This window comes from Peromyscus californicus, unplaced genomic scaffold, assembly GCF_007827085.1.
Source record: "Peromyscus californicus insignis strain IS unplaced genomic scaffold, ASM782708v3 Scaffold_12__1_contigs__length_115047231, whole genome shotgun sequence".
NCBI lineage: Eukaryota > Metazoa > Chordata > Mammalia > Rodentia > Cricetidae > Peromyscus > Peromyscus californicus.
The window spans coordinates 78014818-78036516 of NW_026294413.1; the positions used below are offsets into that span (position 1 = coordinate 78014818).

The window sequence follows — 21699 nt, forward strand, 5'->3', positions numbered from 1 at the left end:
CAGTATTTAAGGGCTACATTTTTTCACCTAAAAATAACATCAAACATTTTAGGATTGAAATAATTGGCCTTACAAATTTTCTCTGGCATCGAGGAACGTGACTGTTACCTTTAATTGTGTGCTCTACTTTTATCCTACTGGAGAGCAGAGCTAAAATGCATGTAAAAGGGAACATGCAAAAATACAATACAGGCCGGGCGGTGGTGGTGCACGCCTTTAATCCCAGCACTCGGGAGGCAGAGGCAGGCGGATCTCTGTGAGTTCGAGGCCAGCCTGGTCTACAAAGTGAGTTCCAGGAAAGGCGCAAAGCTACACAGAGAAACCCTGTCTCAGAAAAACCAAAAAAAAAAAAAAAAAAATACAGAACAGATTTTACTATATATAAAAATTGGTGCAAACAGTTGGGTCAGAACAGGCTTTTCTCACTCTTTAAAGATCAGGGCTGGAGAGATGGCTCAATGGTTAAGAGCACTGACTGTTCTTCCAGAGGTCCTGAGTTCAATTCCCAGCAACCACATGGTGGCTCACAACCACTCATAATGAAACCTGGTGCCCTCTTCTGCTCTTCTGGCCTGCAAGGACACATGTAGGCAGAACACTGTATACATAATAAATAAATCTAAAAAAAAAAAATCAATAGCTTTGATCTTTGTAAATTTAGTACTAAGTAAAGGTATATTATTTATTGTATTCTTATACTTCTGGATATTTAAATACTTATTTTAATGTTTCTACATTTCTGTATTCATATTATGTATGTAATATAATTAACATTTATGAATACCTAAAATATCTAAGTATTTTATACTTATACACTTATGTATTATATATTAAATATTGATGTGCTTTACTTTAATATAGCTCTGGATATTTAAATTTATATAATTTTATATGTATATATTTTAATACTGAAGTATTAAAAGTTAGTTTGTGTTTGTAGATTTGCCTTGCCAGATTAAAAACTAAAGGATATAAGTAGATTTGTATACCTTTCAATTTATTGAAATAAACTACTTTAAAATTTTTATATACTCTAAAAATGAAAAATGATTAACAGAAAATTTATGGAAGTGTTTTTAAGTGAAGTGTTTCTTGGTTACAGGATTTCGACAAGTGTGAGAGAATTAGAGAACTTCAGGCACTTGTTACAGAATGTTCACTGAGGAGGACAGCTTGAAAGGCGCCTGCTTCTGGACGGGGAGGCCACAGAGCTGAATCTCTCCGAGCAGCGTGACCGCAATGGCCGTCTTAAGGCAAACATTTCTATAAAGCTGCTTTTGTAAAAGGAGAAATACATTGTTTTAAGTAAATGACATTTTTAAAAATTGTGTTCATGTTTAATATTATTGTGAATAAAAGTAGTATTTTGATAATGTACAAATTTTAATACTAGACAAAGGTAAGATCACCAAAATCCATATGGTAAAGCTAGGTGAATGATGTTTTAAGCCTCTCAAACTAGATTTGTATTTACCAAGATGTGATAAAAATAAAGTTAAGATAACTGTGACAAGTATTGGATAGTAAAATTCTGAGAGGCTCATCAATAACCCGTGGTCCACAGCCTAAGAACACCAATGCATTTTCATTTGCCTCGTTCGCAAAGAAACTACAGAATTCCCAGTTAGATTTGAGTTTTAGATAAGCAGCTAGTTTTCTTAAGTTTAAGTGTGTTGTATGCAGTATTAGGGCCGTATTTATACTAAAAGTAATTCATTTGTTTTAAGTTCAGGTTTAACTGGGAGGCCTGTGATTTCCTGGCAACCTTAAAATACACTGGTATGAAACATTCCTTTTAGAGTTATATGGCTATTTTGATTGTGCTGTTTTGGTATGTAGGGAAGTAGACCAACTATAAGGCACAGGAGATTTCTAAACATTGTAGAAAGATGAAGAGATATATTTATTCTCATAGTACTTCCCCTAATAGTAGAATTTTGGGGAAAATTTTATTTTTATATAATTTCAGATTTACAGAAAAGTTTCAAAAACAGTGCAAAAAAATGTTTTACTCAAATTCATCGATTATTCCCATGTGTTTTACCTCTCATCCTGTCCCACGCTGGGAATTGAGCCCAGGACCTCAGGCATGCTGGGGCTAGCCCTCCACCCCTGAGCTGTGTCCTCAGGTCTTGCTTTATCTTTTGTGTAGACATAGATGCCCTGTTTTTATTTATTGTTTGAAAACTAGTCATGGGCTTCATGTGTTAACCCAAAATACTTCAGTGTAATGCTCAGCAATCTCCTAAAAGTGATTTTTTTGTTTTTCTTTCAAGGGAAAAACCAAACCTTACTAATCTGAGCTAAACTACTATAAGCCTTAGAATAAGGAAATATCTCATGTCCTAGTGACTTTTTTTTTTGCTTGCTTTTTTTGACCCGTGTAATCATAGGTTATACAGTTCATGTTTTTTATACATGAACCTGATTTCTTTTGCCTCCATAAAATGGAACTGTAACCTGCATAGGTTTTCACTAGTGGAAGCTTTTTACTGAGAACAGTATTTGAAGTGGTTTAAGAATTTATACCACGGGCTGGAGAGATGGCTCAGAGGTTAAGAGCACTGGCTGCTCTTCCAGAGGTCCTGAGTTCAATTCCCAGCAACCACATGGCGGCTCACAACCATCTGTAATGAGATCTGGTGCCCTCTTCTGGCTGGCAGTCATATATGCTGTATACATAATAAATAAATAAATCTTAAAAAAAAGAATTTATATCACATGGCAGTTATAAGTGCTGTAGACCTCAAAATTATGCCCCCTTTATATCATATATAAAGTCTGAGCGGTTAGGGCAGGTAGGGATGTCACATAAGAAAAGCAGAATTTCTATATGTAATGGTCAGAAATGTCACTTTACGCTGCTGTGTATCTTCTCTGTCCCTAAGATTTGGTCCAGTGCCAAGCATATAGTTGGTGTCTAGTATTTGTTGATTGAATGTGTAAGTATGTATTTAGTATACTTTATGTGAATGATCATAGAACTATGTTTAACAGTGTGTCCTCTTTTCCTTTCTCATTTCCCCCCTTCTTTTGAATAGGGTAACAAATGAAAGATGTCAACCCACTAATTAAATGTTTTCTTGGGGATTCATAGTACTAAGTGATTACCATACACAAGGTGTTTCAGCAGCCAGAGTTCTTAAAAACCTCACTGCTTACACTTGCTGCCTCCACTTGATTATCCCTGTGTCCTCTGTCCTTCCAAATGCGGTCGAACAGCTTAGCTCTAAGTCTGCAGTTAACACACACAAGCTGTTTCTTGATTTGAACTTTTCCTGCACTTGACACTCTTGACAATCTCTTCCTCCAAGTCCCTGCTCCAAGGTGGCCTTGTGTCTGGTTTGCTCCTGGATGCCTTTCCTCTGGTCTCCTCAGTTACCCTGGATGTCATTCCTCAGACTTCTTGTTTCCAGTCACTGCTTCACTTGGGTCATTTCCATCCAGTGATGCCCAACAGACTTTAGCTCAGACTTAGTGCGTTTTCCTGCTGGACTCACTCGAGTCTCCACAAACCCACTCCTGTGTCTGCTCCTTACTTGGTTAGTTTCAGAGCCATTGTTCTGTACAAGATTTTATAGTTCATTCCTCTTCTCCTAACTATTGGTGTCTGAGTTCTGCTGACTTTACTCCCATCTTTCTATCATTCTCTCTTATTTTTGTTACTGTTACCCAAAGGACTGCCCAGTCTATTTCCTCATCTCTGTGGCCCATATCACCAGATTCGGCTTTCTAGAAGCATTCAACCTAACACCCACTGGCAATTTTATGAGCTTTCTGGTGAGAGCTTTTTACTTGGTGTCCAAGATCCTTTTCTTGTCTTTGCCACTCTGTTCTGATAAGCGTGTTAAAAAAGTCCAGAGCTGGATCTCCCTCCAAACCATGGTAGACACCGTATTTGCATTGAGAAACCCAGGCTTCTTCCCCACCTGGGACGTTCCGTGCATTTTTGAAATTACACCTGTCCCCTTCCCATGGTCACCACTGTAATTGCAACCTACCTCTACTGAATCACTTATTGTACTGTATGTTTTACTTTTTTAAAGTGTCCTTTACTAGAATGTGAGCTCCCTAGGGGCAGGAAAAGAGACTATTAATTTTGGCATCTCTGTAGCATAGTGTTTGGCATATGAGCATTTAATAAATGTTTGTTGAATTAATTGCTTCACAGTGACAGCTGTGCCTCACTGCGAGTACCCTCACTGCCTTTGCTTACGGCAAGGGTCAGTAGACTTTGGGGTGGGCAATAAAGATGAAAATAATTTGAACTCTGGTGTGGTCTTGGTCAGTCATGAGTGGCGTCTACTTTGGAAACAAGTTTAAAGGAGGAGGCAACGTCACAGGAGCTTCTTGATAAAAGTATGGCTGGGATTGTAGACTAGACGAACTACAAGATTCTCAGGAGGAGGGAGATGTTATTAACTGTTTCGTGAGGATTTTTCTTAATGTTTGAATAAATGTCTACCTAATGACACTACCATTGACAAACATGGTACTTTATTTCAAACAGGCTGAAATATGTGTTGTCATCCAGATATAATTCATTATTCACTAAAAGGCAAATTCCATTTGTAATGAGGTTTCTGAAAGGGACTGAATGGATTCCATTAATGATATTAAGAAAACACACCTCCAGATAAAAGCACACTCATTAACAGTAGTGTTTTATTATAATTTAGTGAAACAACAAATAAATACATTCATTGGCCACAGCTATACTTTTGCAACCAGTTTGAAACTGACTGTATAGCTGAGAAACACTGTTAAACAATAAAAAGGCAATAATGCATAAAAAGCCACTTTAGCTATAAATTACATTGTCCATAAAACTACAATCAGCTACAATAGGTGGTTAAGAGTTTCAAAATTAATAGCAACCCAAGTGAAATAAACGATAAGAACAAATATTGCTAATCACTGTAGAATTACACACTTAAGCAATGAACTTGGATTTTCTAATTAATGATTGTGAGCAAGGGCTGGAGCTGTCATGTGCTTCAGTGCAGGTGGACGGGGAACTGGAGCCCTTTGACCTTATGAACAGCTCCCTCTGAGACCGAACTTAAAGTGCTGCTAGTGCGTTTGAAGTTTTAAGCAAACACTGGGGCAGATGTCTTCTTTGGTGATGTACTGTGAAATGTGTGTAAGGAGACAAATGGTAAGAATTTAGGTACTTTATAGGCCAGGTGTGGTGGTGCAAACCTTTAATCCCAGCACTTAGAAGGTAGAGAGGCAGGAGAATCTCTGAGTTCAAGGCCAGCCTGGTCTACACAGTGAGTTCCAGGACAGCCAGGACTACACAGAGAGACTCTGTTTCAAAACAAAGCAAAATGAGAATTTAGGTACTTGAGTCAGTGATAAATATAATAAACTAATAATAAATATCAAATTCAGTGTAGTCAACCAGTGCAGCGAAAACTAAGATACTTTATCTGAAGAGTTAAGTAATCTTTGTTTACTTTGTCAACCAGGATGTTTGTGTAGAGAAGCTTAATTAGAAAAAAATATCAAAGACAATAGTTAGATACTTAATTAACATCATCAAAATAAACACCTGGCATTCTGAGAAACCGAAAAACTGAAAAGAAATCCACAGCTGTAGACTATTGTTAGGTTGTCATCATAGTACCAAGGCTAACTTCTGTACTATAAAAGATTCATTTGTTACAGTAAGAACTTATAAACAGATGCTGTGCATTTATAAGTATGCTTCTGATTGAATTTAAAATCGGTTGTTCATAAAAAGAAGAAAAGTATTTGGCTTTGTACCATCCTCTCAAAAGATAGAAAGGATTGACAATATGTTTCTAAAGATTCACATATTATACTGTTGTGAAGTTGCTGCATTAGTTGTTAAAAAGCTGAAAGATTTTAGGTATGAGTACAAATAAGACAGTTTCTAGTCACAGTAGACAGAAGAGGGCAGCTGTGTTCGTCCCAGTTCCAAAGCAGCTGGCAGATCCTGTGTGGGGTCTTCACCTGTGTGACACCTAAGCTGCCTATCCCCTCGGAATCTGAGGTATTCAGCATCTGCTTTCCATAGAGACACAGGTAGAAAGTGCATTTTAAATGGTGTTGTCTTGGCCTACTGTTGTGCGTGTGCGTGTGTGCTTGAGTACACATGCATGCACAAGCACATCGCTTACAGCATGTTGAAGACAGTTTTAATGACATCCTAAACTGTCCCAATGTTCTTAACCTCTTACACTTCTCTCGTTTGCTTATTCAGTGCTAGAATTGATTGGAATTAATTTAATCTGACTTAGCCCATATACAAGGTATAAAATGTGAAAAATAAAGGCGGGATTATACATTTTATAAAGTATTGCACTTTAGCTCACTGCAAAATGTCTCATGATTTAATTTACCTGAGGACAATCTTGACTCAGTAGGTAGGATGTGCTCCATCTCTTTCAGATAAATTGAATACCTTTTGAAAGCATACCGTTTTTAACGTAGCACTTTTTTAATGAACAATCCCTCAATGCATCTGTAAACTTGTTTAGTTAGTCCCAAGAAGTTCTACTGCAACCCCTATGCAAAAGTCACTATTGCTTCTGGAAGAATCATGCTTCAACTGCTACTTACCTTAGCCATACAAAATAGCCACTTGACCAGTCCTACTCAAAGCCACACAGTCTCCACTGGCTTATTGTTCTCTTGAAGAGACTCCTCTGGCTTTCCAAAGAACACTGCCAGCCAGCAGCACCATGAAGGGTCTCCACTATCACTTGTTTAAAACAATGGAGTAATTTCAATTGACTTTTTTTTCAAAGCATGCTTTAAAAAACTGTCTTCAATGTTGCATATTTTTAAAAAGAATGATACACTTTTAAGCCTTAACTCTGTGCACTGATCATACTTTAAAGCTGTAATTGGGTAAGGATTCCATGTAGAGTACACCTTTGAATTTCTAGGTTTTGATTCTTGTGGAAAAACTGCCTTCCGATCTGGTATACAATAATATTCTGGCGTGAATACTCAAGTGTGGCTTTGGGGACTGCAGAGTATTCTTTCTGAACATAGGTAAAAGTGCAAATATGCAAATGTGCGTTGGACATTCAAAGTTAGGAGGTTCTGAGGTCATCAAGTACCTTTAGCATCTAATCTCTTTCTCCTCCAAACTTTGAATTTCACTATGCAGAGGTCAAAACAAACAGCTGTGTTTTGAGGCTCTCCACAAAACACAGCTGTATTTCCAGATTTTGCTAGTTGCAATAGATGATGCAATGTTGATGTAGATGCTTTTAAAGATGTTGAATACACATACACATTCATGAAAAACAGTTCAAGACTCCTGCTGTGGGGAAGCCCTCAGTTTTGTGGCGTTACATACAAGCTATGGTGATTCCTCATATCTAAATTACTGCACGTGAAGAGCAAAGGAGCAGTGTCCGTTACAGGTCCATTCAGTGGGGGGGTGACTGTGAATGTGCTGCCGCCACACCCCGTCATGGTGCCGTACCAGCCCAAACTCTGCGAGTTCGATAAACTGCAACAACAAAAGTAGAAGGCAAAGAAGTCAGAGGGCTGTGATTAGGAGTCACACTGGCATTTTGAACATTTCCAAAGAATTTCACAACACAGAAATATATTACAATAAATGTGCAAACTAACACCGACTTTCTCCACAATTTGATGGCTTCTACTGGATATTTCTGACTTGTGACACATATCCCAAGAAGTTTATGGCTCTGAGAAGTGGCAGAGTGTGTTCGGCTGTAATAATCTATGTGCTATGCTTTGCTCCGACACATCTGCATGTACACGTGGTTCCTCTGATCCTCATCACAAGCCTGTGAGACAGGCTCTGCTGCCACCCCTACTTCACAGAGGAGGACCAGCTTAAATGACGTGTCCAGGTGAAGTCAGAGGTACTGAAAAGGAAGCAAGCGGAAGACTGCTGTCGGTGTCCGACAAGGCTCTCTGATGGCTTTGGAACACGAGGGTGTGGGAAGACTGTTCTTTTTTTGACCTGGAATCACAGTAGGACAAGGAAGCAAACACACAGTGTACAGCGACCCTTCCCTGCCCGACACTGTGCACGCTCTCACCACCAAGAAGGGGGATGGTATGGCCCCACTTTACTCCAACATTTTTTAAAGACAGGGTGATAGACTGGCTTCAGGTCAGCTGACAGTTGTTTACAGCGCATGCTGTATCACGTGGTTAAGATCTAGTGGGTTAAGGCACAGTAGTTCATGATCATGTGCCAAATCACCTGTTTGGTGGGTGGGTTAAAGCTCAGAGTTCTTTTTCTTTTTTTCAGTTTACTTCAACACTAATTCAGCTAAGTGACTACATCTACCTTCCTTCTCGAGAGCTCCCCAGTCTTGGCAGGTCATCGTCACTGTCATAACGTCTTGGATTGTCGAAAAAGAAAGCTCTGGAGCTGTAGCTGTGGCTGCTTCCCATGCCAGCGGGTGCCTGTGGATGCAACGTTAGAGACCGGGTGAAGGCTGGAGACTAGGGTCTGTGAGTTTGAACCTCAGCCTTACTCAAAACAGAAACGCAGGCTAAATATTCCATGCTTTAAAAAAAAATGAGATTGAGCACTGGGGGATATTATGATATCTTACCAGATTCTGGTTTAATCTCTGTGCCCGGAAAAACAGTACCACTGACCATGCTGGTACGTGCTCCCACAGAAAGAGGACCATTCCAAAGACGATGTAGTCTCCTCCACTTCCATCTTCTCCACCAGCCTGTCCACAGAGCATGGCAGAGCAATTTCACACTGGTTTTATATTTAAGCAATCACCTGTCACAAGTGCTTCAGGCTGGGTGAGTTACATACAATAAGTATAAACACAAAAGCACTGGACTTTTCTGTATTTTGTTCATTTGTGACTTCTCATGTAATGGTTATTTTTTTTTCTTCAAGGAACATAGCAATACTTAAAAAAAATCTACAATAAGACAAAAATTTTTCAATACACTAGCTTAGAAAAATAATTTTAGTCCTTGGATAATGCAGAATGATGTCATTTGAGGCACCACAGTCTGAAGAGGGTTTAGCTATAAGGGATTACTGTTCCAGCTGCCCCACTGGCACAACAGCACCGTGAGTCAGGCCTGTGGAAAAATGAGACATGCTAAGTACATCAGCACAGCTGATTTTTAAACTACGCTTTGGGGCTACTCTACATACTGAAGTTGCTTCTGTTCTACCAGATGCTGGGGGAGGGGAAGCAGAGAAAGGAGTGAAGAGAATCTGCCCTATGGAGTCACATGTGAAAAGTCCCTCTCCTTAGCATGAGGATGAAATAGGCTTCTAGCACCCCTGGGTTCAGTGCTAAGTGAAACTCTACTAAGACAGAACATCTAAATGTCAAACTGTACTTTTAGGAAGGAGATGGAGTGCGCTGAGAAGTTAGAGACGCACAGCTACAATGCTGAGAATCACAGTAAATACGTGGACACAACGAAGAACGATTGTAAAGAAAGTGATTATTTAGATATATAAAACTGAACAAAATATTAAGATTTTATGCAGTTCTTCCATCCTCACAGGACATTAGCTATAGTCACGGGCTAGTGACAATTACCTAGAGATATTAAAATATCATCCTTTGCTGGGTGGTGGTGCCTCTGCCTCCCGAGTTAATCCCAGCACTCGGGAGGCAGAGGCAGGTGGATCTCTGTGAGTTCGAGGCCAGCCTGGTCTCCAAAGCCAGTTCCAGGAAAGGCTCAAAGCTACACAGAGAAACCCTGTCTCGAAAAACCAAAAAAAAAAAAAAAAATCATCCTTCAAAAAGTCAGTAAATAGGCTGATGACTAACAGGTTTCTATCACTATTATTATTGACAAACTAAATTATTTCTTAGATAAAACTTTATGAAGAATGATTGCAAGGTGTCACATGCAAATGGGAAAATTTAAACAGTTTTAAACAGAATTACTGAGATCAGAGTGCATAAAACCATGTCTGAGTCAAACACCAACTGTTCTTGCTAACTTATCAGCTGTATCAACTGGAGACCGGTAACATAGACAGACACTTACCTTATCTGAAAGATTATCCCAGCCATAATTAAACGGACTCTCTAATGCATCCTGTGATATGGTGATCACTACCAGATTATAACAAGCTCTGGAAGAGTAGAGAAGAGTGACTATAGAGCTGACGACGACAGTCTGGCACAGAGACATACCCTATAGGAATGAGAAGCACAGGCATGATTTCAGTGTGTTTGCTATGGTGAGCGAGCTGTTCTTCTGCATAGTGCACAATCCTCTCTTTCAAAGTCCCCCCAGGAAGCTGAGTGGACACCTGCTCGAGCAAACTCTTTTTATACCGCCTGTAATTCCTGTTTCTGGATGGCACTGTGTTTAATATGTGTGAGTGCTTGGCTCACTGGCCAAATGGCTGCTGAAGGAAGATTTTGTTTTGCTAAAGTTGCCTCATTCCTGTAGTGATACATGAATAGACACACTGGCCAGACCTGAGCCATAACTGATTCTAATCAGTGTAGTCTAATCAAAGCGGGAGTGGGAAATGGAAGCACTACTCCATTTGATAGACATTTTTTTTTTCTGATACAAAACAAGCAAAGAAGTTCAGCTCCTTGTATATTTACTCCATTTTATTAGGAAATAGATGATAGCCCTTCGAGTGACATTATGTTGCTGACATTCTAAACTACAGCTTTCACCATTTCCCCAGAGATAGAAAGCCCTGTGACTTCACGGTTTTCAACTGTATTGAGTACAAGGAAGAGGACTGTGATATTGTTTGCAGGGACTCTCAACCTGGAGTCATTATTCTAATACAGTTGGTTTCCTTTGTAATCCTACATATTTTACCTATGAGTTAAAAACACTATCCTAGGAGGTGATAACATTGCCAGAGAGACTGATTCATTTCAAGTAAACACTCAATATGGTAATTTATAAGTTTATGTTCAATTGTCACAAGCTTAAGGGACCATTAGAGCATTTAGCACACAAGGTCCAAGGTTGCTAAATGACCTGTAAGTCACAAGGGAGTACTCCCACAGAAGAAGTGTCCTCTGACCTTTATGATATTCAAGAAAAACCAGTTTATAATTATCTGGCCAGAACTGAACTCCATTTTATACATTAACATGTTTGGCAGCCTGTTTCCTGTTTTCATTATGATCTGAAGCCATGAAACTCCCCGCCCTGCTGGGAGGGCTCCTTATGCTTTTGTGCGGCTCATGATCATAAGTACTGATGGATATCTTCCTGGAATAAGGACTTATGCTAAGCATGGCACCTATTTCACGTTTAAACAATGCCATATGGCTCTAGTAATATGGAAACTGTTGTGCAGACTGGGAAACAGAACTAACCTGATATAGGATTGTTTCTGGGCTGTTCTGAATTCTGACTCCATGCCAGAACTAAAAGAATACCTCACGTGGATAAACTGCAGCTCTATGGAGTCTATCTCACTGGCTGCTCTGTGAGCAGAATCCTGCCTGACTTCTTTGAGTTCAGTTAATTTCTTAACTCTTGTGGCACAGGACATATTTTCTTACATGGGCACTCTTTATTAAGTGTTTGATCCCAATGAACCAGTGATTTTAAATACGAGAGGTAATGTCTCAATATCATGCTCTGTTAAAAGTTTAAATTCACCTTTTCAAAAAGAAGCAGAAGAGGATGATTTCTGTTCATGTGGGAAACCACCCAGTGGTCACTAGGAATAAAAACAACCCACTCTATCTCAAGTGCAGAATTTAGGGATCAAACTAGGATATCACATGCTAACACTTGTTCATTTGTTGGGTGATCTAATTTTTCTTCATTAGACCTTAGTGGAAGAATGAAACTCCACATTTGGATGATGAAGACAGCCTTCTTGACCTGATACCAATGACCAGAGGGTGACACCACCTCTCTGAAGTTGGATGAAGACCTATGGATGCTATCTTTTACATATATATATATATATTTGTTTGTTTTCAATTCAAGGCAGGGTTTCTCTACATAATGCTGGCTGTCCTGGAACTCGCTTTGTAGACCAGGCTGTCCTTAAACTCAGAGACCCACCTGTCTCTGCCTCCCAAGTGCTGGGATTAAAGGCTGGCTCCACCATGCCCAGCCCTTTTTATGTTCTTAAAATGAGTTACTCTTTGTGCATGTTTATTAACTCATTGAATTATGGTTAAAAAAAGAACATTCTCAAACTTTAAAAACTGTAATGAAGCTATTTAAAAATAAAAAGTTGTGGGCTGGAGAGATGGCTCAGAGGTTAAGAGCACTGACTGCTCTTCCAGAGGTCTTGAGTTGAGTTCAATTCCCAGCAACCACATGATGGCTCACAACCATCTGTAATGAGATCTGGTGCCTTCTTCTGGCCTGCATAGTAAATAAATAAATTAAAAAAAAGTTGTAATATCTAAAAATAGTCTGTATAATTTAAGTGCATGTCAAATTTTCCAGAAGCACATATAATATATGAAATTCCTATTATAATTATGGAAATTAAATCAAACTTGTATTTTGTATTTTTTTTCAAAATTTCATCAAGAGTTCAATTATTTCATAAACTCATAGCACTAACATCAATACTGCTTGATGTATATGATAATGAAAAACACCCAACTCTGCCTCTACCACCACCCCATTCATTATTCTTATGTCTAGAGACAAATATCTGATTATATCATTCTCCCAAATTTACATATTGACATATTTGTTAACTTCTTTTATTTGCTCTTTATATTTTAATCATGGTAATCACATTAAATTAACCACTATACATTTTATTTGTATAGTAGTTAAAATATATTGATTTCAGGATTGAAGACAGTTATTAAAATATTTATCACTAGGGCCAGAGAGATGGCTCACCAGATAAATGTGTCTGTTACTAACTCTGAAGTCCCGAGCTTGATACCCAGAACCCACATGATGGAAGGCAAGAACAGACTCCCACAACTTGTCATCTGACCTTCATACATGTGTGTGCACTTACACATACACAAAATAAATAAATAAATATATAAATTAAAAAGTTTGTTCATAAAAGGGGAGACTGAGTCTGGTAGAGCTGAGATTCATTATTATAACTGACTTCCTCATAAGAACAACACATAGGAGAGGCAGCTGAAAAGAAAGAACTAAAAAGCAAAAAAAGAGAACTTGGAAAGATGTTGACAGTAGAGTTTATTCTTTGAGTTAATCCAGTACATTATACCAAAACATTTGTTTAATAATACATGAAAAGATTAAGTTTAAAAAATGTAAAGAATCAGGCAGTGGTGGCACATGCCTTTAATCCCAGCACTTGGGAAGCAGAGGCAGGTGGATCTCTGTGAGTTCGAGGGCAGCTTGGTCTACAGAGTGAGTTCCAGGTCAAGCACCAAAGCTACAGAGAAACCCTGTCTTGAAAAACAAACAAAACAAACAAAGTACAGACAAAATCTTCAGTAATGTGCATTTCAATTTTCTGATCCCCCCTCCCCCATCAAGTTAATAAAAACATCAACCTAGAATCAATCCAGAGTTTAAAATATTATGAGAAAACATCCCACTATGATCTCTGGATGTTCTTGAACTCTTTGAGCTCTAATAAAACTCCATCTTAGCCTCCTGAGTAGCTGGAACTACTTTGTGATATGGCACCTTACTTGGGTTAGATTTTAAAGGAACATATTGTTGAAGAAAAGTATGTTAAAAAGAACAAAACAAAATGCTGTAAGAACTACCTGTTAGCCACCAAAATGCAAGGTCACATATGCGCACGCACATGCACACACATGAGAGAGAGAGAGAGAGAGAGAGAGAGAGAGAGAGAGAGAGAGAGAGAGAGAAAGAGAGAGAGAGAGAAAGAAAGAACACTTTGTGAAATAGCTGACTGAATAAAATAGGCTAACTCTTAAACCTGTAAATAGTGTAAGATTGTTTTCAAGGCGGAAAAGAGCAAAGAATCATTAGCAATGAAGCGATTCATAAAACAACTTAGAGACAAACTAATTACATAAAACAATGAAAGAAAACGAACGGGAGTTACCCTGAAAAGCTCAGGATTAAGAAATGAAAAAGGGTGCAACCACTGTCCAGGCTAAAGTTCCACCAAGATATAGACCATCATCGTCAGTCCACAGGGTCCCGCACAGCCGCCATCAACAGCCAATCCCTGGATAAAAACACTCCCAGTTCTGTTTTTCAACCTAGTTCTGCTTCTTTTAGAGCTTCATATGAGTGGAATCAAAGAATATGGACTTGTTTGCAGGTTTCATTCAGTTTATGTGTCTCAGTGTCATTGCCGTTACCTCTTGTCATTGCTGAGGGTGACCAAGTCTTCATGTTTTGCCGTGGCTTTTCCTGGTCTAGTACTTGAGAGGCCCACTTTTTAGAAAACTCCAGGCAAACTGGGGCAGTTAATTATATTAACTCCACTGTATAATTACATCAATTTGCTTCTCTGACAGCTTGTTCAGGTGTATTTCTGTTAATGGGCAGCTTCTGTGAACACTCCTAATCTTTTTGTGGATATATGCTTTCACTTCTTTTGGACAGATACCCAAGAGTAGAATTTCTGAGTTGTATAGCATGTAGAGGTTCAACTGCTTTGAGCAACGATCTTCTTCCAACAGGGATGTATACTTTTATACCTTCAATGAAGTCTGACTTCCAGCTGCTTCATGCAGTTGTCCTGCCCCAGATCCTGTTGGGGTCGGCAAGCTTTTAACTGTAGGTTTGCTGCTGGATGTGTGGCAATGACTTGGTTGACTTTGCCTCTCCATGATTACTAATGATACTGTATTTTTGGCCTTTTGTACATTTGTGAATAATCTATTTACAATCTACTCTAACTTAGGATGTCTTTAAGGAACAACTGTAGTGTAGGGGATTTTTATAAATTCTGGACACTAGCTCCTCGTTAGATGTGTGCATTGTAAATATTTTTTGAGGCCTGTGGTTGGCTTTTGTGTTTTCTTACTATTGCCTTTTGATGATATTTTTAACCAAGTCTAATTTATTAACTTGGTTTTTCTTGGTTATTACTCTTTATGACCTAAGTAATCTTTGCCTGTACCCAACTTGTACAGGTCTTGTTTTCTTTTAGGAGATTTAGACTTTTTTCCACTTTGAACTTGTGTGTGTATATATATATATTTATGTATGTATAGGTATGTGCATATATATACATATATATATATAGAGAGAGGTATATGAATGATGGATCTAGGAGGTTCTACTATATTCCATATGCACATCTAATTGCTCTGTCTCTAGTAGTTAAAAATAATTGCTTTTCCACTTGGATTGCTTTTAGCATCTTTATCAGAAATCAGAATACAACGCAAGTGTGAACTGATGTATACGTTCTTATTCTGTTGTACTGATCTATTTGCCTATTTTTATTTTTGAAATCACTTTATTATAATAAACACAAATAAAACAATCACACAGATGAAGTAGCCACTCAAACGAACACTTGGCCTGTCCTCAACTCCATGCATCTGTGAACTGCTATAGTGTTAGGACCGATATTCTGAAGCCATGGAGCTTTCACTTAGGGTATTAATTTTCACTATGACTTACACATTGACAGAGCTGAAGTAGGGAAAAAATGGTCTTTTATCCTCTCCCATCTCATGTGTGCTTTGTCCTCCTGCTGTCCTTCCTTACTGCCCCCTCTTACCCTGCCTTGGTCTCTTTTCTAAATGTCAGACTATATCTACACTTAGAGCTGTTCGCATATTAACACACACATTATAGGCTACGATCTGCATATGAGGGAGAACATGCATTTATCTTTGAGTCTGGGTGACCTTACTCATTAATATCATATATTATAAATTCATCCATTTTCCTATAAATTTCATTTTTCTTTACAGCTGAATAATATTCCATTTTGTATATAAACCACATTCTTTTTTTTTTTTTGTTTGTTTGTTTTTTTGAGACAGGGTTTCTCTGTGTAGCTTTGCGCCTTTCCTGGAACTTACTCTATAGCCCAGGCTGGCCTTGAACAGAGATCCGCCTGCCTCTGCCTCCATTCATCTATCTATCTATATACGTATGTATACACACATACACACACACACACACACACACACACACACACACACACACACACAAGTTCAAAGTGGAAAAAAGTCTAAATCTCCCTAAAAGAAAACAAGACCTGTACAAGTTGGGTACAGGCAAAGATTATTTAGGTCATAAAGAATAATAACCAAGAAAATCCAAGTGCTGGGATTAAAGGCGTGCACCACCATTGCCTTCATAAACCACATTCTTATGATCACATTTTATCTGTTGATGGACATCTAGATTGGTTCAGTTTCCTCACTAAAATATATTTATTCCAGTGGCAATAAACATGGGTGTGGAAATATCTCTATGATAGGAAATGGAGTTCTCTGGGTATATTCCCAGGAGTAGAATAAATTGGGTCATATGGCAGTTATATCTTAAATATTTTAATTAATCCATAATCACTGTATTAATTTGCACCTCAACCAGCAATGAGTAAGTGTTCCTCTTTCCTCACATCCTCTTCAACATTTGTTGGCAAATTTCTGATGAGAGCCATTCAGATTGGAATGAGGTGTCACATCAAAGTAGGTTTAATCTGCGCTTTCCTGATGTCTAGGGATGTTGAATACTTTGAAATAGCTTTGGAGCTTTTTTTTTTTTAAACTGTTTCATTAGCCCATTTGTTGATTGGCAGATTTATTTGCTGGGTATTTGACTTTTACATTTCTTTATAAATTTGGGATATTAGCTCCCTATTTGAGATATAGAAACTTCTTAATTTCATTTGTTGAGACCTGGGGCTACTTCCTATGCTACTCTTCTGTTCAGAAAGTCCTTCCCTACCCTAGTGTCTTCTGAAAAGGATTCCTTATATTTTCCCCTAGCAGTCTTAGCATTTCAGGTTCTTAAATCATGTTCTTTGACCCAGTTTGGATTCATTTTTATACAAGGTGACAAGATTGTATCTATTTTCATTCTTCTGCAGGTAGATATCCAGTTTTGCCAGCACCATTTATTGAATGGGTTATCTTTTTTTTTTTTCTGTTGCATGTTATTGCCTCTGTGTCAAAAAGTAGATGGCCAGCCGGGTGGCGGCGGCACACGCCTTTAATCCCAGCACTCAGGAGGCAGAGCCAGGTGGATCTCTGTGAGTTCGAGGCCAGCCTGGGCTACAGAGTGAGATCCAGGACAGGCACCAAAACTACACAGAGAATCCCTGTCTTGAAAAACAAAACAAAACAAAAATTAGACGGCCATAGCTTTGTTGTTCCATTTTCGGGTTCTAATTCCTGTTCTGTTGGTCTACTTGTTTGCCTTCGGCCAGTAGCACAGTTAATTACGGTAGCTTTTTGACTCAGTTTCACAGTGATAAATCCTAAATCTCTTTCTTGTCACCGTTATTTTCCATACCATTCAACATACTATCCACTCCCAACATTTGAATATTTATATTTCAATGAAATAGTCCTGTCGTCACTACTAAGTGCTCAGTAGTCATCTGTGGTCACGAACCATAATGAACATTACAGCGACAGAAAACTTTCATTGAGACAGAAAAAAAATTATAGAAAAAAACCCATTATTTTAAATATTTTAGATTTGCTTTTTCACACAAATTTTGAGATCAACATAATTAAAAGAAATTATAAGGTATGATTGACATGCAAAAATCTGCGCACATTAAGGTATATGACTTAATAAGTTAACTAGCTTGTTCATTTTTAGTTTTGAAGTGAATTTATGGCTAGATGGTTCAGTTGGTTAACTGCTTGCTGTGTTCAATCCCCAGCACCCAGGTGAGAAGATGTCTGCACTATGCCTGTAATCCTGAAGGCTGCCAAGGAGGATTCCTGGGGCCTGCTGGCCAGTTAGTCTTACCAGATGGGTGAGTTCCAGGCTCAGCAAGAGACCCTGTCTGCAAACATAAGGCAGAGATGAACTCAAATCTGAGCCTGCTCCATATTATCCTTCGTTTTTCATCCTCCGACAGGTAGGAAAGCCACAGGGGCCACCGCTGTGAACTGCTCTGACAACCGCCTAGTGGTGATACCAAATGCCTGTGGTCACTCCCCCAGTTTATACCCTACTGAGGAAACACATACAGAGGATACACCAGGTACCTGGACCTGGTCTGAGTAATTATTTAGTGAACTGCACATTCAACATTACCACATGGACGTCTCACTTGAACACTGCAAATAGTTCAAATGAAAGAATAGAGCTCATAAAAAAAATAAATAAACCAAGCAAAGAAATAACATGGAAGCACAAATGCCCAATGCAAGTAACACAAGACATCAAGACAACATGGCTCCTCCTGAGATCACTTATCCCTGTAACAATGACACCCAGTTAGAGTGAATTAAGTGAAACCCGAAAGAACAGAAGAAGATTATATGCTTGTTCAAAGACACAAACAGGGAAGGTTACAGATGGAATGAAAGAGCAATTCAGCAAAATGGCTGAAGAAAATATTGAAGAAAAACCAGTCTTAAGCCTGGAAATTAAAAAAAAAAAAACAGTCAAATAAAAAACTCTGCAGAAAGCCTCGGCAATAGATGGATCAAGGAGAGGACAGAATCCGAGCAAGGGCACAGAGACAACAAGGTATTAATGGGAATTCTAAGATAGAGGCGACCCGGAAAAGACCAAATTTATGGGTTATGGAATCTCCTTCTAAAGGTACAGAAACATCTTCAAAAGAGTCAGAACAGATTCCCCACAGTCAGGAAAAGAGATGTGAACCCACAGAGGTGTGCAGGATATCAAGTAGATGAGATGAGAAAAGAATTCCCTCTCATATTATAATTAAAACACTAAATATACAGAACAACAAAGATATACTGAAACTGGCCTGGGAGAAACAGCAAGCCACATGTAAAGGCTGACCTATCGGAATAGCACCAGATTATCCAATGGAGTAACCAGAAGGGCTTGCTGTGATGTATTTCAAGTTCTGAATGGTAATTGCCAACCCAGGATACTGTAATCCAGCAAAACCATCTGTCATAATGGAAGGAAAAGTACTTCCATGATAAAAGTGGATTAAAGGAATTTATGCCCACTAAGCCTCACTGTGGTTGATATATTGTGGACCCCAATAAACTTATCTGGGAGCCAGAGAACAGAACAGCCACTAGAGGCCAGAAAATGATGTCACACAAACCTTTAATCCTATCACTTGGGAGGCAGAGATCCATCCGGATCTCTGTGAGTTCAAGGCCACACTGGAAACATCCAGGCATGGTGACACACACCTTTAATCCCAGCACTTGAGATCTCATGTCTTGCTTGGGAAAGACACATGACTTTAATCCCAGGAAGTGAGGCAGGAAGCAGAAAGGTATATAAGGCGTGAGGACCACGAACTAAGTTTTAAGCTTTTAGCAGCAGTTCAGCTGAGATCCATTTGGATGAGGACTCAGAGGCCTCCAGTCTGAGGAAACAGAATCAGCTGAGGAGTTGGCAAGGTGAGGTTGGCTGTGGCTTGTTCTGCTTCTCTGATCTTTCAGAATTCACCCCAATACCTGGCTTCAGGTTTGTTTTTTATTAATAAGACCATTTAAGATTCATGCTACACCTCCCCCCCCTCCCTTACTTTTTGAGACAGGGTTTCATTATGTACCCCAGGCTGGCCTAAATACTCCCATCTCAGTCATCCAAATATTAGGATTACAGGTGCCATCACACCTGGATACTTCTACTTAATTCCCTATTTTATGTATTTTCTTTTTCTTGGTATATGAAATAGAATTATATCCTCAAAAATCTACCAATATATTTCCTTTATTCCTGGTCTTAGGGGCAGACCATTTAATATTTAAGTTGACTATTGACTATAATATTTAAGTAGGATATTGATTGTTTTAAGAATAGAAGTCTTTTTAACCAAATAGCAGCAATTTCCTCTATTCCCTATTAACTGAATGTTGTTATATCTTTCTTTTCCTTTATTTATTTAGTCTTCTCTCATATAATATATCCCCTCCTCCTAGTTGCCTCCCCCATGTTAAATCTTTTTTAATCATGACGGGTGCTGAATTTTGTCAAATACCTTTTCTGTGTCCACTGAAATGATGATGTGGTTTTTCTCCACTGCTCTCCGGTGTGTGTATGATGTCTATAATAACGAGTGTGGGTACATGAGCACCATGGTGGAGACTGTACGGCGGTGGGAGGGAGCCTTAGGTGTCAGTTCATGCCTTCCTTCTACTTTATTTGAGATGAGATCTCTTTTGCTGTTTTGCCACTGCTTACCCAGGCTAGCTGGCTGTCAGCTTCTAGAGACTGTCCTGTCTCTGCCTCCCATCTGGCCAGTAAGAAAACTGGGATTACAGACACCGTGCCACACCCAGTTTTACAAGGGTTCTGAGGACCTGAACTCAGGACCTCATCCTTCCTTGTATGCAAGTGCTCTGACCCATGAATCTGTCCCCCTTGCCCTTATGTTGTACAGTGAACTGCACTGGCTGATATTCAAACGTTAAAATAATGTCCCATTCCTGGTTAAATCCCCTTGCTCATGACAATTATCCTTTTTATTATGTTGATTAGACTTTGTGCCTGTAGTTAAAGGGTTACTTGAACTGTAATCTGTTACCTATTCAAAGAATCAGTGTTTGGCTTCAACTTATTGTGCTTCCTGTTTTAAAGATTTCTGTGGTTATCTTTATTATCTTAGTCCTCTATATACTTTGTGCTTATTTCTGTTACTATTTCCCTTTCTCCCCTCTACAGTTGATAGAGACAACATATCACTTATTCCAGTCTTTTCTAACATACTATGTAAGTACATTAACATTTAAAGGCACGTTTCTCCTTCAGCATTTAAAAACATTTAGCTATATCCTACAATCTGTGATGCAATATATTTCATTAACTTTCTGTCTGATATGATTTTAAATTTCTAGTAATTCCTTTATCCATGGGTTATTTAGAATTGTGTTATCTACCTAGTTATTAATATAGAATTACATTATATCTAGAGGATATTCTAATTCCAGTCCCTCTGGATATGTTGTGACTTATTTAATGAGTGTGCTGGCTACTTTTCATGTCAGCTTGACACAGTCTGGAATCACTTGGGAAGAGAGAACATCAATTGAGAAAATGCTCCCACCAGACTAGCCTATGGTACATTTTCTTGATTAGTGACTGATGTGGGAGGGTGCAGCCTGTTGTGGGTGATGCCACACCAGGGTAGGTGGTCCTGGAGGTGTATAAGAAAGCTGAACAAGCCATGAGGAACAAGCCAGTAGTCTGCACTGCTCAATGCCTTCTGTATCAGTGATGGAGTGTGACCCAAGATCTGTAAACTGAAATCAAGCCTCTCCTCCCAGAGTTGTTTTTGGTTGTGGTGTTTTATCACAGCAACAGAAACCTTAACAAAGACAGCAATTAGTCATGTGATTTACTTTGATGACAATATCATATTTAATTAAGGAATTCCCATTCCAGTTATTTGGTATCAATTAGCTTAAGGACACAGATAGTGGTCACAGTTTCACTTCTAGTGATCTTCAATCATCACTGGGGATTATGGGGTGTCTTCAACTATGACTATTGGTTTGTCTGTTTCTCCACTATTTCTGACTATTTTAGCTTCATACCCACACTTATGATTACGTCTTCTTGATGAAATATGTCCCTTGTATTTCCTAATATTTTTTGCTTCCTGATAAAATATGTAGTTTTATTTCTGGTAGTAGTCTTTGTCTTGAAGTCTGTTTTACCTGA

General features: G+C 38.7%; 2 protein-coding genes across 2 annotated transcripts in view; one reads left to right on the forward strand and one right to left on the reverse strand.

Moving 5' to 3' along the window:
- Window positions 1-4268, forward strand: part of Ero1a (endoplasmic reticulum oxidoreductase 1 alpha) — a 40824-nt gene extending 36556 nt beyond the window's left edge. The window contains exon 16 of the mRNA XM_052733468.1: window positions 1103-4268. Coding sequence (XP_052589428.1) covers window positions 1103-1163 — 61 coding nt within the window. The 3' untranslated portion in view covers window positions 1164-4268. The remainder of the gene's footprint in view (window positions 1-1102) is intronic.
- A 369-nt stretch (window positions 4269-4637) lies between these two features.
- Gpr137c (G protein-coupled receptor 137C) overlaps window positions 4638-21699 on the reverse strand; it is a 60892-nt gene continuing 43830 nt past the window's right edge. The window contains exons 4-7 of the mRNA XM_052733469.1: window positions 10006-10155; window positions 8580-8705; window positions 8309-8427; window positions 4638-7492 (exon numbers count right to left, since the gene is read on the reverse strand). Of these exons, the coding sequence (XP_052589429.1) occupies window positions 7315-7492; window positions 8309-8427; window positions 8580-8705; window positions 10006-10155 (573 nt within the window). The 3' untranslated portion in view covers window positions 4638-7314. The remainder of the gene's footprint in view (window positions 7493-8308; window positions 8428-8579; window positions 8706-10005; window positions 10156-21699) is intronic.